An 18226-nucleotide genomic window follows, 5' to 3' on the forward strand; every position below is an offset into this window, starting at 1 on the left:
TTTCATATTTGATCCAAAATAACCGATTTCCTGTTGGGTTTGGAATATGGGTGTAAATGCTTTTTTGGAGCGGTTTTGGACAAGGTATAGACCCCCCAAATTTCATTGCTCTACGCTGACAGACCCTAATGTTATAGGCCAATTTTAAAAATTTCAAGGGGGCGCCACTGAGCCATTTTGTTATATTTTTTTGCAACGTTGCAAAATTATCGAAATTTACAATTTTCCGCACGTATGTGCAAATTTTGGTGACTTTTCGTGCATGTTCAGGCCTCCAAATTGGCCGTTTTCATTTGCCCTGAAAAAAAAAAAAAATAATAATAATCCTTTGCAAAACAATAGGGCCTTCGCACGCTTAGTGCTCGGGCCCTAATAATCCCTGTTTAGTCTTATATTCAAAGTTTATTTTGGACTGACAGAACACATACACACACACACGAGCCTTGACGTGTGTGTGTGAAATGACGTAGGTGCGTCAGTTTGCCCCGACTCTGCCATGTGTGCAGTAATTAAATATTGCTCATTCGGTGCAAAGAATGAAAATCGAAAATTGTAAGGCTTATTCTTTTCTTCATTTTATGTTTTTATGACTGTGGTCAAGCCCGCTTCTTGCTTAAAAGCAGAGTTCAAGCTAGACGCTAATGCCTACATGGCTGCCGTTCTCCGTGCTGACGTAACTGCTGCATGAATTCTGATTTGGCAGTCTTGACAGTTCAGACCGCCAGTCACGTTTTGAAAAAATATGGCCCCGGTCGGATTTGAACCACATACGAAAGTGACTCAGATCGGATTTGAAATGGTCCACTTCCATGCGACTTGTCCCGTTCAGACCGTCAAGTTAATGCCTGACTCGAGTCGGAAAAACACGAAAAAATTGGATTCGTGCATTAAGACCTGTAGTATGAACCTAGCCTTATACTCAGGTACTTATAGACTTATAGTCCAAAAAATACGGTAAATTTATTAGAAATGAGATGAATACAGTAATATTCGAGAAGTGAAATGAAGTTTATAGGATAAACAGAAAGTGCGTCTATCACTCTTCAGTATATTACCAAGACATGGGAGATGTGATACCACTGTTTAAATGTTGTTGATACTTATTGAAGCCATTTTTTTGTTAGTGATACTTAATTACTATCTTTTCCTGTTGTTGTTGAAGTGCAATTACTACAAATTTATAGCTCTGTGCCAAAGATACATCAGTTATTGAAGTGCAATTAGATTTTTTTTCCCGAAGAAGACGTTTTATTTACTATTCTGTGTTTCTCTGTGGTATTATAATCCTTTTACTTAAAAGAGGCATGCTCTATTGTTTTTGGTTATGGTTTTTTTTTTTTTTTTTTTTTTTCTCAAGTATTTTTGAATTGTTAATTAAGGAATAAAACAATTATTATGTTTAAATGGGTGTATTGGATCTATTAATATATACTGTATTCTCACTGTGTTATTGTTAATTGGTTTGAAAATTTTTTGTCGCAATAATATCACATATCGCAATTATTGGAGAGAATTTATCGCACACTAAAATTTATTATCGCAACAGGCCTAAGTATATGCCGGCAAATACAGACAAGGCTGAAAAAGCAGTTTCTGCTCTTGCACCCCTCTTTAAAATAAACTGCTGTATTTTAAGCCAAAAAGCTAGTGTGTTTGATCAATATGTCAATATGCTGCCATAGCAGATTCAAGGCGCATTAAGCCCCCGAACTATTTTTAATTTGTCCATTTAAATTGTGCTACAGTATATAAAACAAAATTGCCTTGCCTTGCTACTTCACACTTCGCGCCCTTAGTCTATCGCAGAATTTAAAAAAAAATGAATTAGAGTATTTTATGGAGATGTCCCAATCCGATCATGCACAGCCTGTCAGCTTTTCCTACTCACCAGGACAGTTGCAGTTTGTTAAAGTTAACTATGAGTGACAGGTGTACAAACATCGATCTTGCCAGAGAAGCTTGGGAGCGCTGCGCTTCAAAGGAGCCGACTCGTTTAGCTTGTTTTTTTTTTTTTTTTTTTTTTTTAATTTGTCAAATCTTTTTTTGTTTTTTTTATTCGTTAAACACGTGGCAACTCATTGTGTGTGTGTGTGTGTGTGTGGCTGTAAGCATATCATTTGTTCCCCTATAAATTTAACACATTATTGAATAATGGTACCAAAGGTTATCAAAAGTAAATACAATTAAAAGGTATTTTATTTTTTAATTGGTAAATATTCCTAAAGAATTTAAGGGGAAAAAAATCTGGGAATTGGTAAATCAGCAGGTTGAGAACCTTTAATATTTGGGGGTCAACTGTAATTAACTGTAGCACCTCCTACATTATTTTTTAAAGCTAACATTTAACCCAGGCCTGAAAATTGAAACTGAAAGAATCAAGACCTATTTACAAAAAAAAAATAAAAGCCCCTTGGGTTCAAAGTCTAGAATCAAACAGTCAGTCCATCATATATTGCTTTCGACTTCTTTACATTCAAAGTTGAACAATTTTATACCTCATCTGTCTGCGACACCTGTCCATCAGTCAGAGGCTCAAGTTCAGCCGTTGGTGGAGCAGCCAGGATGCTGTAATGACATTAAGTGAATTACAAACTGAAATACTGCAACTTTAAATCACTTGATACTCTCCTGTTTGAACCTGCTATGGCAACATATAGACATATTGTTCCATCAAACACAACAGTTGTTTTGGCCTAAAATACAGCAGTTTCTTTTAAAGAGATAGCAGTTTCTTTTAAAGAGGAGGCAAGAGCAGAAACTGCTTTTTCAGTCTTGTCTGTGTTTTCCGTCATATGTAAAATTTAAAGTAGCCTATACACAAGAGCAAATATTACTGAGCAAAAACACATTTTTTGCTCTTCTTTTCCACATCAAATGTGAACAAGTAGTAAATTCCAACATTTAAACAATGACAGGCTGTCTGACATTGTGTAATAGTGAACTTTTGGCAACAATTACTTACAGAGTAAATACAATAAGTGAATTTTTCTGCCAGCGCTTCAAGTAAATTTCACTCATATTTCTTAAAACAAGAAAAATAGCTCGCTGAAAAAAAGATCAACGGACTTGTTTTAAGCAATAACTTATTATATCTAATCCAAAAAAAAACTTGTCAGAAATGTTCTTTATTCAAGAATAGGTTCAATGAATGAATGGTTCAAAACATGATTTGAAAGCAAATATTTGTTGATTTAGGTGAAAAATGACCAGTTTTAAGATGTATGGGCTTAATAAAAACAAATAGTAATATTTACTTCAAGTAAGTGAAATAATTTCACGCATTCATCTGTTAACTAGTCTCTAACACTCAAAACAAGATGGAGAAAATTGTTTGACTAGATTTAAGAAAAATAATCTCATTAAGACATTATAAATTTAGTACTGAATGCATTGCGAGGGGTTGGGCATCGTCTGAAATTGAACGATTCCGGTTCCGATTCCAGTTCCGATTCTTTTAAGAGGCAGGGTCAAAAAATGTAGTTTAAAAATGTATTAGTTTATAATAATGTCTTAACTTCTTGGTGATTTTTTTAAATGATACATGTTTAAAATTATTATTTTATTATTATTTTTATTATTATTAAGACAAAAGACAGACCTCACTGCGGCCAGGAAACAAAATCCCAAGTACAAATGCATTTATTTTTATCGACTTTTATTATTGCAAGGATGAAGGGCAAGATTGAAATGGCCATAATAGTTTAAGGCGAGTGCAGGAGCCACTTTTTGAGTGTCCCAAAGCCCACGAAACGGCCGCTCCCATATACAAAATAAACGGGTTTCCGTGCTGCAATCTGTTGTTCATCTGAATAGGCCTTTATGCCCGGTGCACACAAGGCACCATTGGCATTCCGCACAGTGTTCTGATCTCTCCCGAGAGTCTGTTTGTCGCACACTAAGCGCTGTTGGCACTGCTTTGAAAAGAAAAAAGGTTTCTGAAACGTACTCACAGTGTGCCGCCATATTTCTTGTATGAAGAGTATATGTACAGTGACGTAGGTGCAGCAGTGTTAACAGATCAGGCTGGTTGCCGCCGAAATGGGTGGGTTACATTTACGGCGTGAATGAGTTGGAGACTGTTCTGATCTGGCAAACCAGCGGGCCGTTGGATCCTGATCTCTACACTTGAGTGTCGACGGTGCACACACGATTTAATACCTGACTGGTGCCAAGAGGTTCGGTGGTTGGAGACCACTGCTTTAACAGAGTGTGTAACCTCTTGACCACAACATATTACATACGTATGAACGGCCCAGTGGCAGCACATAGAGAAGGCGCCGTCCTATTTGCCATCATGATCAAATTTGGAGGTGCCAATAATAAAAAATACACTTAGAGAAGACAGACACCGCTCTTCTGAAGTAGTTTACTGTAAAGAATACATGCTCGTTTACTAAAGCATGACCTTACATGCATGAGCAAAGCTTACCTTGTCAGAGCTGTGAGCTGGAATTGCCCAACACAGTATAGTAGAAAGCCCTTGAGGTCATTTTTGCTAATCCCTCCAATTGGATTGATATCAGCACTGGAGCAGTCATACTTTGTAAAATAACCTGTAAGACTGAGATGAAAAGAAATCCGAGGGAGTTATTATACTGCCACAAGGGTTGATCAAATAATAGACAAAACAAAATGTAAAGGTCATTTTTGTTCTAAAACACTTTGCTGTGCCACGGTTTGAATATTTTTTAAAACAACAGTATATTACCAACACCAAAATGTTAATTTCATCGATATTCTCAGATACAGGGCTGTACTGTTAGTGTTTTGCTAGCACTAGCGCCTAAAAAGAATTTGTTGCGAGAAGAGAAAAATGAATGGGAGCACGAGTGCGTATTAATTTGCATTTTGCTCCTGTAAAATATAAGAGCTTTGAGAGGAAATTGGCAAGAGAACAGTACAGTACAGTACAGTACAGTACAGTAAATCGCTATCCATTTTATGAATATTACAGATTATTTAACAGTTGTTTATAACAGGTCTGAGATTTTATTGCCATGAATTTTAATTGTGCACATATGTGTACAACCCCAAGCAAAAAGTATGGAATCACCAGTCTTGGACGAGCACTCACTCAGACATTTTATCATGTAGAACAAACTCAGATAAAAACCTTGAAAAAATAATGAATTACTTCAAAAGTGCAACTCTTTAGCATTCAGAAACACAAAAAGAAATGAATAAAAAACATTGTGGTGGTCAGTAAATGTTAATTTTATAGAGCAAGTGCAGGGAAATATAAATTGAATCACTCCATTTTGAAGAAAAAAAATATGGAATCATGGGAACCACAGAAATAACCATCAAAACACATCTCTAGTATTTAGTAACACCACCTCTGGCTTTTATGACAGCTTGCAGTCTCTGAGGCACAGACTTGATGAGTATTCTTCATCAATTTGGTGCCAACTCTCTTTGATTGCAGTTGCCAGATCATCGTTGCAGATCGTGAGCCTTGCTATGGACTATTTTTTTTTCCAATTTCCACCTCAGGTTTTCAATAGGGTTGAAATCTGGGCTATTTGCAGGCCATGACGTTGACTGGATGAGTCTTTCTCCAAGGAATGCTTTAACAGTTTTAGCTCTGTGGCATGATGCATTGTCATCTTGGAAAATGACAAACATATTTTCAATTGAAGGGATAAGAAAGCTGTCAAAATCTTCAACGTAAACGTGTTCATTTATTGAAGATTTAACGACATGCAGCCCTATATCATCAAGGATTGAGGGAATTTTGATGTCTTCTTCAGGCACTCATCATTGTAAATCTCACCTGAACAGCACCAAACAAAAGTTCCAGCATCATCACTTAGTCCGATGCAGATTCTTGACTCTTGACAAGGTGATGATGCTGGATCTTTTGTTGATGAAGAATACTCATCAAGTCCATGCCTCAGAGACTGCAAGCTGTCATAAAAGCCAGAGGTGGTGCTACTAAATACTAGAGATGTGTTTTGATTGTTAGTTCTTTGTTTGTTTCTCATGATTGCATATTTTTTCCTCATCAGGGAGTGATTCCATATATATGTATTTCCCTGCACTTGCTCTATAAAAGTAACATTTACTGACCACCACATTGTTTTTTATTCATTTCTTTTAGTGTTTCTGAATGCTAAAGAGTTGCACTTTTGAACTAATCCATTATTTTTTCAAGCTTTTGATCAGAGTTTGTTCTACATGATAAAATGTCTGAGTGAGTGCTCGTCCAAGACTGGTGATTCCATACCTTTTTGCTAGGGGTTGTACTGTATAAGCCCATCAACACAACCAAGGGCATAATAAACTCCAAACTGGCCTCCGCCCCAAAACCACATGGAGCCCTGATCTTAACATGATCTAGTCTGGAATTAAGAGACAGACACAACTAATATACCAAAAAGCAAGGAAAAAAATGTGGCAACTTATTCCTAAATGTTAAAAAATGGAAGTTGACAAGAAATTGTAAAAAGTGACCCAGGAGAACAACTGCAGCGAGAATCACACCGGATAATAATTCTGATAAATTCGCGGAAAAAATGTTTAATTAAATCAAGTCCATCTCTCTCTCTCTCTCTCTCTCTCTCTCTGCTTTTCTGACGAGTACAGACTCCATGTGTTTTTCGTGTTGTTTTAAATGCTACATTATCGCGTGCAATCACACGAGAGCTCATGGCAGCTGTGCGCAGCTGGTATGTTTTGCCAATTTTTGACGTTCTGTGGAGCACGCAGTGAACACAGAGCTGTGCCAGACTTGGAATGAAGATGTGTCTGGTGTATTTGCTTCCTAAGAGTAGCATTTCTTCTTCACAAATCTACTTCAAGTAAAGGCCATGAAGTTGATTAAGAGATTGTGGGCAGAATTGCTGTGGCCCGTAGGTCAGTCGTATTTTGCCTAGAAAATAATGATCAGCAAGAAACAACAAATATGTTAACTTCTGGGACTCAATTGAGAATCAGACCAAAAATATTTGTAATAATATGCATCCATCACTGTAGGAATCTAATGGTGTGCCTGAAAAATCAATTATTAGATGCATCATGATTTGACACGCGACGATTCGATTACGATTTATAAATGTGAAAATAAAGGTGATTTTCCCTAATATCTGTATGACAGCCACTAGTAGCAGAACAAAATTCAAGATACATCTGCCGCCGGGACCTTTAATGGGCGCACGTACGCACGCACAACATTATGATAAATGCAGCAGGTTACTGAGCGAGAGATTTACTTATTTTCAAAAGACTGTTAATTGGAAATGTCCCTAGTGTGTTGCTAAGTCCCGTGTGCATCTATAAGAGGTGAGTACACGAACCCTCTTGTACTGTTTAGCCTTTATTGTTGTTGTTGTTGAGATGTTACTAGTTATCGCCGAGCGCTATGCTAATTAGCGACTTTGCTAACCTGCATTTCCATGTCAAGTTGCGCGTTTTTTCGTGGTGTACAAAAGTTATTCCAGATGCAGAATATTTAAAACCAGCAGTAAGTACAGCTGAAACTCTACAAACATGCGAAATAGTACATCAATCTGTGAAAACAAAGTATATTGGTTAAAAGAAGTCTTATTTCTAAAGACACTTTGTTTCCAGAAAATGTGGAAACCATTCCACCAGTGTAAATTTTATTGTAATGTTGAGAGAAATAAGTACTGCCTTTGAAACAGCTAATGTTTTTACACCTTCTTGAAAAAGAGCATCTCAAGGTCAGCTGTGTGTTGTAAAGGCATGTTGAGAAATAAGTACTGCCTTTAAATTGGTTAACGTTTTTGCACTTTCTTTTTTTTTTTTTTTTTTTTTTTTACAAGAAAGAAAAAAGCAGTTTAAGGGCAGCTTGTTGTCTGGGCACGTTTCCATCATTCCTGTTGAATAGGATATTTAAAAAAATAGTGGACCAACATTTTTTGGCTACTTTATTAATTAGCAATGTATGATGCATCGATTATCTCGATAATCGTGATCATCATCAATATCGTGATCATCGTTCAATAATCGTATCGCAGCACCCTGAATCGTAATCGAATCGAATTGTGGGGTGCCTAAGATAGCACACCCCTATAGAATGTGGATGTCTTCAGCAACAAGTTGACAGACATTGATTACAGTCTTGTATGTCTCCTGTTCTTTTGCATTTTCTATGATCAAGATGTATGTATTTCTTTACGTGCTTGAGGTTAAAAAGTGAATACCTAACCCAGGGGTCGCGTTAACCGAATATTTTTAGTCGTTGACCGTTTTTTTTTAAAACGGTGACGGAAAAAACTGATGTCCATCCGTCATTTTGACCGGTTGCAATTCACACCCCAGACCACAGGGTGGCGAGTGAGCATATTAATCAGCGATTGACTCTCTTGATGCATGACGTCGTTGGCCTTGAGGCTCAAACACACCAGCAACGTGAACGTTGCGTCAACGATCTCGCCGCGATTACGCTTCGAAACGCGGCCGTTAAAGTCAATCAGCCAATGCACACCAGTCGCAGTGCGTCCGCGTGTTAGACGCGTCCCAGAAGCGCTAAACGCGACGCATGCGAAAAGAACAGCAGAGTTTGTTTTTTGACGCGAGACGCGCCCCCCCCCCTGCGTCAATACTACTAGGTAGGATCGGGCAGGCCGGAAGTCACTCGTGTAAAAATACAGTGGATCCGGTCGATTTTCAAAATAATATGCAATCGTAACTTACTATATAGATAAAATAAACTGAAATGAGCTAAAACACCTGCAATTAATACGAATAACACACAAATCCTGCTACACAATTAAATTAATTCCTGCGTGGTGCTTTAACCTGAGAAAAAATATCAATAAAGCTTAGAAAAATGTTCATAAGAAAAAAATGTTAAAATCTTTGTCATTGGAATTGCTTTTTGCTTTAGCACATGACTTCTTTTTTCGTCTTTCTTTCAAAAAGAAAGCTGGCCAATACGCTGGGTCTGAAAGGCAAAGTGTTGTTGTTTTATTACCTTTTAATACCCGCTATTCTCGCGCGATCTTGCAATCCCCGCGTGAACCGATCAAGCCGCTCCACAGACGCGCTGCTCGTGAAACGCGTCCTATGGAAATTGACGCCGAGCGTCACTGGTGCGTTATCGCGGCGGGATCGTTGACGCGACGTTCACGTTTCTAGTGTGTTTGAGCCTTCACTCTGAAAAATGTCAAGGCAACTGAGTGTCCAAAGTTTCTTCAAATAGCCCCAAAACGACGATGGTGTTGATAAAAGAGGTGAAAAAACAGGGACTGCACAAGCGGGCACGCAATTCAAGTCCATGCGCTCCAGGAGGAAAGTGTGAGACTACGTTCAGGCCACAGCAGGTGAACTGTTAATTTCATTGTTCCATATGCTACATATGGTAGGCTACCTACCTACCGGGGCCACAGTCAGCTGTTTTTGTCACTGCGGAGAAAAAGTTACATATTCATTTGCTTGATGTGTGATGGCACGGTGAGGATTCTCTGTTAAGCTTCTTCGGACAGAATAATAATTTAAAATGAATGAAAACTAAATACTATTGAATATGTTGAAGCGGTATGCAATGTTAAAAGTCTTGTTAGCTGTAGGCGCACTATCCTATTCCCCTCACTATCCATTCGCGGGGGCCTGCGCTTGTCAGTGACGTTCCTTATTCTCGCTATATGATTATACAACTTTAACATTTGTTAATAATACGCTCTGTGTGTAGTATCATCCATCGCTTTTCCTTTTTAAATGGGCACTTATAAGCGAACGCAAGAAGTAACAACGGGAACATTTTTGAACAGGCATTTCACGGGAGAGCATTTTGAGTCTTCGGCCAATCATATAGCGACAGCGAGTGGATAGTGAGGGGACCGCGCGCGGCACTTAAAGGCTCAAACACACTAGAAACGTCAACGTCGCGTCAACGATCCCGCCGCGATAACGCACCAGTGACGCTCGGCGTCAATTTCCATAGGACGCGTTTCACGAGCAGCGCGTCTGTGGAGCGGCTCGATCGGTTCACGCGAGGATTGCAAGATCACGCGAGAATAGTGGGTATTAAAAGGTAATAAAACAACAACACTTTGCCTTTCAGACCCCGCGTATTGGCCAGCTTTCTTTTTGAAAGAAAGAGGAAAAAAGAAGTCATGTGCTAAAGCAAAAAGCAATCCCAGTGACAAAGATTTTAACATTTTTTTCCTTATGAACATTTTTCTAAGCTTTATTGATGTTTTTTTCTCAAGTTAAAGCACCACGCAGGAATTAATTTAATTGTGAAGCAGGATTTGTGTATTATTCGTATTAATTGCAGGTGTTTTAGCTCATTTCAGTTTATTTTATTTATGTAGTAAGTTACGATTGCATATTATTTTGACAGTCGACTGGATCCACCGTATTTTTACACGAGTGATTTCCGGCTTGCCCGATCCTACCTAGTAGTATTGACGCAGGGGGGCCGCGTCTCGCGTCAAAAAACAAACTCTGCTGTTCTTTTCGCGTGCGTTGCGTTTAGCGCTTCTGGGACGCGTCTAACACGCGGACGCACTGCGACTGGTGTGCATTGGCTGATTGACTTTAACGGCCGCGTTTCGAAGCGTAATCGCGGCGAGATCGTTGACGCGACGTTCACGTTGCTGGTGTGTTTGAGCCTTAAGTGTCTCTGTCACGTGACTGTCGTAGCCGGTAACGCGCTCGGCCAAATGGACACACAAGTACGGAAGGTGAATTATGCCAAACAAAGGGTCACCACAGTGTCATTATCATCATTTAAAAAATTTAAGTGACGGGTAAAAATAGATTATAACCGGATTTTTATGACCCTGTCAGTCAAAATGACAGACAACGAAAAAGTCTAGCGCAACCTCTGACCTAACCCCACCCCTCTCTTCAGGCATGGTTCAATAATGAAAACAAATATAGTTACTAATATTTTGCAGCATGTTCCAGTCATTACCTCTCATCTACATTGGCAGAACCCAGCACCAGCAAGCCTCCTGGTTTTCCTCGACTCCACAGACTAAGTTGTGCGAACAAGTAAGCCAGGACCATCCTCACCCTAGCCTAAAAAAACATATATATACATGTTTAAATGAAACCTTTTGAACAAAGGTCCTCAAGAATATGAGGTGATTTAGAACAAACACAAACTTTATGCAGTGTGACCAAACGACAAACCTGTACATTCTGTAGCGCTAAGTTTTCCCTGTGGCTTCCTCCATTGGCACTGAATTGAGGCCACCTCCCAGTAACCATTGAGAAAATACCCAGAATGCCTTTTACCACCACGCCTATATTTACATTCATATGTGTGCTGAAACAGAAAAAAATCCATACATTTATTTTACTAAATGTCGTAGTAAAATTGCATGTTGTAATAAACCTAAATTGCATCAACATGTTATGACACGACACGGTGTGTGAGTTATTAGCATGTCTGCCTAACAGTTCTGCGATCAAGCGTTCAAACCAGGCAATCATGTTCCTCCTTTGCCTGTGTGATTTTTTTGTGGTTACTCCGGTTTCTTTCCACCCATCCACTGACCCGGGAGGGGCCGGGGACGACCCAGGACACGCTGGAGAGACTTTCACTCGAAAACTGTTTGGTCCATTCATTTTTCTCAGATAGTCCGCTTCGTTTTGTAAATGTGAACACACATCCGAATTCTATTTTGGGCTAAACAAACAAACCATGGTCCGCTCAAAAATCATAGCTTTCGATCCGCTTTAAGTGCTTCGCTTGTGAATGCAACTGGAGCAGGGTGCGCTTTTGCTACTTTATGTGCAGCGTCACAGCCTGGAGCTGTGATGCTACACGAAGTGCATCCTTGGAAGGGAAGTATGACGCACATGCTATTCAAAATCAACAATGGCAAGAGGACAAAATCAACCGTGGACAAAAGTGTATTGTGCTGCGCTAAGAAGTTGCATTTCATACACAGAATCGGATTCTAATGTGGCGGTTGCGTTTTGCGTGCTGTTCCTGAAGGCACCGTGTGAGAGTCGTTCAGGATACTTTCACTTTCTATGTTCTGTTGTTGTCGGCGTACAGTAGCTGTGTTGTTTTGCTCAAGTTCTAAAACAAAGGATAAAAAAACCTGACCAAGCTGGCCACTCCCTTGTCGTTGTTACAGTATTAACAAAATAAATGCCTGCACCAGAGGCTCCATTTTTCGGTTAGTTTCAACCCCTTTTTTCCCCAAGGGATGGGGTAGGCGGGATAGTTCGGTTGGCGCAGTGTGAATTCTGAACCTTTTTAACCAGTCATTTGCAAATGTTATTGCGAGGTACAGTGTATCACAAAAGTGAGTACAGCCCTCGCATTTCTGCAGATATTATTGTCAGTGTTGTCCCATGGAAAGATACACTTAAATGTCTGCAGAAATGCGAGGGGTGTACTCACTTTTGTGATACACTGTAAATGGCAGTTTGTCTCCTTGTGTCCTTCGATTGACTGGCAACTAATTCAGGGTGTACTTTCCAAATTTAGCTGGGATAAGCTCCAACACACCAGGGCCCTGGTGAGGATAAGTGGCATCGATTAGTACAGTTTTTTTTGTTTTTTTTTAAAAACATACTGCGGATTTAAGCCACGTTAAGCCACTGTGCCACAACAGCTTTGGGCCAAGAATGTGACATCACGCAAGTCCATCCATCCCTTTCGGCTTTTTTCACAAGAGATCAAGTATAATGGCATACTAACTATCGTGCCGTATTGTAACACTGTACTAAATCCGCAAAGCCTGGTTTGGGAACACTTCACGAATTTCCAAAAGATACCACAACCAGGGATGCCTGGAAGCGTTTTGTCTGGCGGACACGGTATAAATGTGGAGGACCGTCGAAATCTACTCGTCTCTGCGGTGAACATTTCACCCCGGGCTGCTATGGAAATTGGCTATCGTGGCAGATGGGTCGTGTGTCTAGGTTGGAGTTGGAGGCATTGGCTTGTGAACTAACTGTTGCTCATGAAAAATGAATCGCACATTCATGACATTGTTACATTCAGTATACAAAAGACTCGGTATTGAATACCTCCCAATTTGTCCTGCCAACTCCTTGGCACGGTTGAAAGTATCCACTGAAGAGTTTTCACTGCTCATGTAGCATGTAGTAAAAATCAAACCACAGAGCTCCCTTGGCTGCTGAGGAAAGTAGTTGTCATCACCAACTAACCTGCGAACATCTTGCAGTACTTGTTTATCTAAGAGGACGGGAAAAATCACAGCAAAACTGCATTTATCCATGCTTTTATTTACAATTTTTTGCTATATGTATGTATATGTATGGCAGAAAACACTAAGCTGAAAAAGCAGTTTCTGCTCTTGCACCCCTCTTTAAAACAAACTGCTGTATTTTTTAAGCCAAAAGAACTGTTGTGTTTGATAGAACAATATGTCTATATGCTGCAATAGCAGAGTCATGGTGCCCTCTATTTCTAATTTGTCCGTTTTACCCGTTTTACACATGTCGCGCAACCACTTGTAAGTAATTATATTATTTGTAATGTCTGTCATTTTTATCTTAGATTCATTATTTGATGCCTAATGTTTAGTTAAAAAAACAAAAAAAAAACGACTTTAAAAATGTATTCACTCACTTTTTTTTTTTTTTTTTAAATGACCCCCTGTTCAAAATTATTCCTCCCCCAGACAAATGTGATTTTAAGTTTTCCAATGATTTATCACACATGCAAAAAGGACCATTTTGAAATTTGGCCAAATTGGGGGTCTCAGAGCAGAACTTCAAGTCACCTGAGTGTTTTCCGCCGAAAATATTATTTATTTATTTATATACACTACCTAAAATTCCCTATGATACACTACGGTTCAAATGTTTGGGGTCGCTTTGACCCCAAACTTTTGAACGGTAGTGTATAAATATCCATACATTGTTAATGAATAACTTTTGCATGTCTCACGTAACAGGGACCACACAAAAAAAATATGAGTATGAATTGAAAGAAAATATACTTACTGCCATTTTCTATAGCCTGGCAGACCAGTACGCACATAGAGTAGACAATGCATGCAACAGCTGAGCTATCAACACCTCCACTCAAAGGCAACAGAAAGCCAGCCTACGAAACAGAGTAAAATGATAACATGAGAAGTGAGTACCAGACAGCAAACAAATTGCTTGTAGACATGCAAAATCAAAATAAGATTTAGTTATATGTTCTATGGTACCATTATATCATCTAGTTTGAATCTCACCTGTCCACTCCTCCTTAGGTAATCCCACAGCCAGCAGGCAGGCCCGAGGCTGAAAAACAGCACCATCAGTGGAGAAGGATTTCTCTGAGCAGCTGCAGACTGTATGTAGATAAAAAATTCTGTGTACCTGATTTCTTCCTCTGGGCTATGCAAGTGCCATGTCATCGGTTGGTAGGTGGGCAGGCAGATATCATCATGACTGGACAGAGAAAAGTCTACTTTGATCCTATGGCAGGGTTTGGATTCACTCCCCTGGGCCAGAGAAACAATTTAAAATAATTACAGTCATCCTTTGTTATAATGCGGTTGGCTTTCGCATCCTCGATATTTTGCAGATTTTTTTCTTTCTCCAGCTATTTTTTTCTTTCTAATGTCTTGCTTGGTCCCTGCAAGAATACATGTCGGGTGGAAGTAAATGCTTTTTTGCCCAGCCCAATATGTAAGGACCTCATTGTGGTAATGGTGCAATAAAATGGCAAATGCATTGCATCAAGCCAAGTAGGAGTGGGAACCTCTGAGCTCACGATACGACACAATACGATACGGCGATACAACAATTATCAATACATGGGTCAGTCATTCTATGATACTCCCCAATACAACTAATAAACAACTGCAATTTGAAATGAGTTTATCACTCATATTTGAATTGGGAGTGTGGCTACGAATACGCTGCCATCCCACCCACTTCAAACGTATTGGAAGTCTGTCAATGGCAGCCAATGACTTAATTTTGGGGCATTTCGTGTCATTTCCTGTTGATTATCAATCGCTTCCTTTTGATTTTGGTGCATTTACGGGTCGCTTCCAGTTGAGTTTGAGTTACTGAACAGGAAATGACCTGTAAATGCCTTAAAATGAAAATGAATTGACCAGTAAATGCCCCCAAAACATGGTCATATTTGAGTACCATTGATGCCGCCAGACATCCAATTTCCGATCCATTTTGACCGTCAATGAGCTAACATAGACAATATCCTCGTGCAAGATTGAGGTAATAACTTGTTGGTTCATTTTTTTCTTCAATAGTAACACCGTTTTAAAATGATATATCGATTCTTGGTGGGAGCATATCGATAACCTTTGGAATACATAGTGTCGCGATATATCACCATCTTAATACATTGTCAAACCCTTAGAGCCAAGTAGTCTAGCCCTAGGCAAGAATGCACTTATTGTTGCGCAAGAAAGCCACAATTTTCCTCCTTTTAAGGGGAAAGGGGGGGATTAGAGCAGCTGTGAAAAAGCCTGCTAGTTTTGATGAGAATACTTAGCTTTTAATGTCGTTTGTGAACAACTTTTACCCAAAACGCTTGGAGATACAGTGCCTTGCAAAAGTATTCGGCCCCCTTGAATCTTGCAACCTTTCGCCACATTTCAGGCTTCAAACATAAAGACATGAAATTTAATTTTTTTGTCAAGAATCAACAACAAGTGGGACACAATCGTGAAGTGGAACAACATTTATTGGATAATTTAAACTTTTTTAACAAATAAAATACTGAAAAGTGGGGCGTGCAATATTATTCGGCCCCTTTACTTTCAGTGCAGCAAACTCACTCCAGAAGTTCAGTGAGGATCTCTGAATGATCCAATGTTGTCCTAAATGACCGATGATGATAAATAGAATCCACCTGTGTGTAATCAAGTCTCCGTATAAATGCACCTGCTCTGTGATAGTCTCAGGGTTCTGTTTAAAGTGCAGAGAGCATTATGAAAACCAAGGAACACACCAGGCAGGTCCGAGATACTGTTGTGGAGAAGTTTAAAGCCGGATTTGGATACAAAAAGATTTCCCAAGCTTTAAACATCTCAAGGAGGACTGTGCAAGCTATCATATTGAAATGGAAGGAGCATGAGTCCACTGCAAATCTACCAAGACCCGGCCGTCCTTCCAAACTTTCTTCTCAAACAAGGAGAAAACTGATCAGAGATGCAGCCAAGAGGCCCATGATCACTCTGGATGAACTGCAGAGATCTACAGCTGAGGTGGGAGAGTCTGTCCATAGGACAACAATCAGTCGTACACTGCACAAATCTGGCCTTTATGGAAGAGTGGCAAGAAGAAAGCCATTTCTCAAAGATATCCATAAAAAGTCTCATTTAAAGTTTGCCACAAGCCACCTGGGAGACACACCAAACATGTGGAAGAAGGTGCTCTGGTCAGATGAAACCAAAATGGAACTTTTTGGCCACAATGCAAAACGATATGTTTGGCGTAAAAGCAACACAGCTCATCACCCTGAACACACCATCCCCACTGTCAAACATGGTGGTGGCAGCATCATGGTTTGGGCCTGCTTTTCTTCAGCAGGGACAGGGAAGATGGTTAAAATTGACGGGAAGATGGAGGCAGCCAAATACAGGAACATTCTGGAAGAAAACCTGTTGGTATCTGCACAAGACCTGAGACTGGGACGGAGATTTATCTTCCAACAGGACAATGATCCAAAACATAAAGCCAAATCTACAATGGAATGGTTCAAAAATAAACGTTTCCAGGTGTTAGAATGGCCAAGTCAAAGTCCAGACCTGAATCCAATCGAGAATCTGTGGAAAGAGCTGAAGACTGCTGTTCACAAACACTCTCCATCCAACCTCACTGAGCTCGAGCTGTTTTGCAAGGAAGAATGGGCAAGAATGTCAGTCTCTCGATGTGCAAAACTGATAGAAACATACCCCAAGCGACTTGCAGCTGTAATTGGAGCAAAAGGTGGCGCTACAAAGTATTAACGCAAGGGGTCGAATAATATTGAACTCCCCACTTTTCAGTTTTTTATTTGTTAAAAAAGTTTAAATTATCCAATAAATTTTGTTCCACTTCACGATTGTGTCCCACTTGTTGTTGATTCTTGACAAAAAATTAAAATTTTATATCTTTGTTTGAAGCCTGAAATGTGGCGAAAGGTTGCAAGGTTCAAGGGGGCCGAATACTTTTGCAAGGCACTGTATCATTTACACATTGACATATTCATTCATGAATAATTGTTTTTGTTTTTTTATACATAAAAAAATATTTTCTTAAATATCTTGGAAAATAATTGGTTGTGGTTTTCAGCCTCAGTTTTCTCATTTTCAGTTTTCTGCCACTTCGCTGCATCTCTAGTAATTTTATTGGTTGTGTGTTTAATTTTAAAAATAACCTCACTAGAGTGGCTTGAAAACAATCAACAATGGACTTTTTTTTCAAACAGCTAGGGCAGAATGCCCATCTTTTTTACCGGATTGCGATCCACCTGAAATTATACCATCGGGCCCAATTTCCGATCATGTGATTGGATTGGATCTTCTCTGGACACTTTCAATTACTTTATAAAGCACATACCGTAATTTCCCGAATATAAGGCGCACCCGTGTATAATGCGCACCCCAAATTTACTTGTAAAATCTAGGGAAAATTATTGTACCCGTTTATAACGTGCACCCTAATTTTAGTAGAATGGAAGAATACAAGAAAACAGAGCTCGTGTACAGATACAGAAATGTCATTTTACTGAATGGTGAAACATAGCACAAGCATAGCATATTAACTGACAATATTTACGGTAATAACATGATTTGACAACTTCTCCAACGTACCAGAATCTAGAAGAAAACAAAACAGATGTGACTTTTCTTTTAAAGGCTGCCGTATAACTTGCTCGTTTCATCATGATGAATAAGTGTTTCTTCCATGGATTGATACGGTAAAATGAAAGTGAGAACGTAAGTCGGAAATCCGAGAGTGCTCATCGCTGTCAACACAACAGTAACAATAGGAACTATTGTTATTTGGGTTTGAGTTTCCCGAGGGACAGATATAGTTGACGGACACACACAGGAAGTCTGTTGTTATGTTTGTTATGGTCCGAGTTGCGGAGCTGCAATAAACGTTGACTCAAATGAGTTCAAGAAACTAAATTCTGTGCTTTATGAAGAGTGAAAAAAGCAGAATTTAACACAGACGAAATCATTCGGCCGATCAGAGTGAAGTATTACCGAAACAAAATGGTGACGTCACGTACCGTAATGGTCGGCAACAGATCACCGCATGTTTCATCAACACAACGTAGCCGTGTCAAAAAAAAAAAAAAAAAATCGGT

At 39.4% G+C, this 18226-nt stretch overlaps 1 protein-coding gene across 6 annotated transcripts in view; it reads right to left on the reverse strand.

The window, feature by feature from the left end:
- Nucleotides 1–18226, reverse strand: part of LOC130918509 (glutamine-dependent NAD(+) synthetase-like) — a 70564-nt gene that overhangs the window by 12475 nt on the left and 39863 nt on the right. For all 6 annotated transcript variants that reach the window (XM_057840296.1, XM_057840279.1, XM_057840290.1 and 3 more), the window contains 8 exons: nt 14272–14396; nt 14145–14193; nt 13906–14008; nt 12964–13132; nt 11107–11242; nt 10886–10992; nt 4430–4561; nt 2496–2565 (listed from right to left, as the gene is read on the reverse strand). In XM_057840296.1, the coding sequence (XP_057696279.1) occupies nt 2496–2565; nt 4430–4561; nt 10886–10992; nt 11107–11242; nt 12964–13132; nt 13906–14008; nt 14145–14193; nt 14272–14396 (891 nt within the window). The remainder of the gene's footprint in view (nt 1–2495; nt 2566–4429; nt 4562–10885; nt 10993–11106; nt 11243–12963; nt 13133–13905; nt 14009–14144; nt 14194–14271; nt 14397–18226) is intronic.

Source organism: Corythoichthys intestinalis, chromosome 1 (genome assembly GCF_030265065.1).
Source record: "Corythoichthys intestinalis isolate RoL2023-P3 chromosome 1, ASM3026506v1, whole genome shotgun sequence".
In the NCBI taxonomy this organism is placed as follows: domain Eukaryota; kingdom Metazoa; phylum Chordata; class Actinopteri; order Syngnathiformes; family Syngnathidae; genus Corythoichthys; species Corythoichthys intestinalis.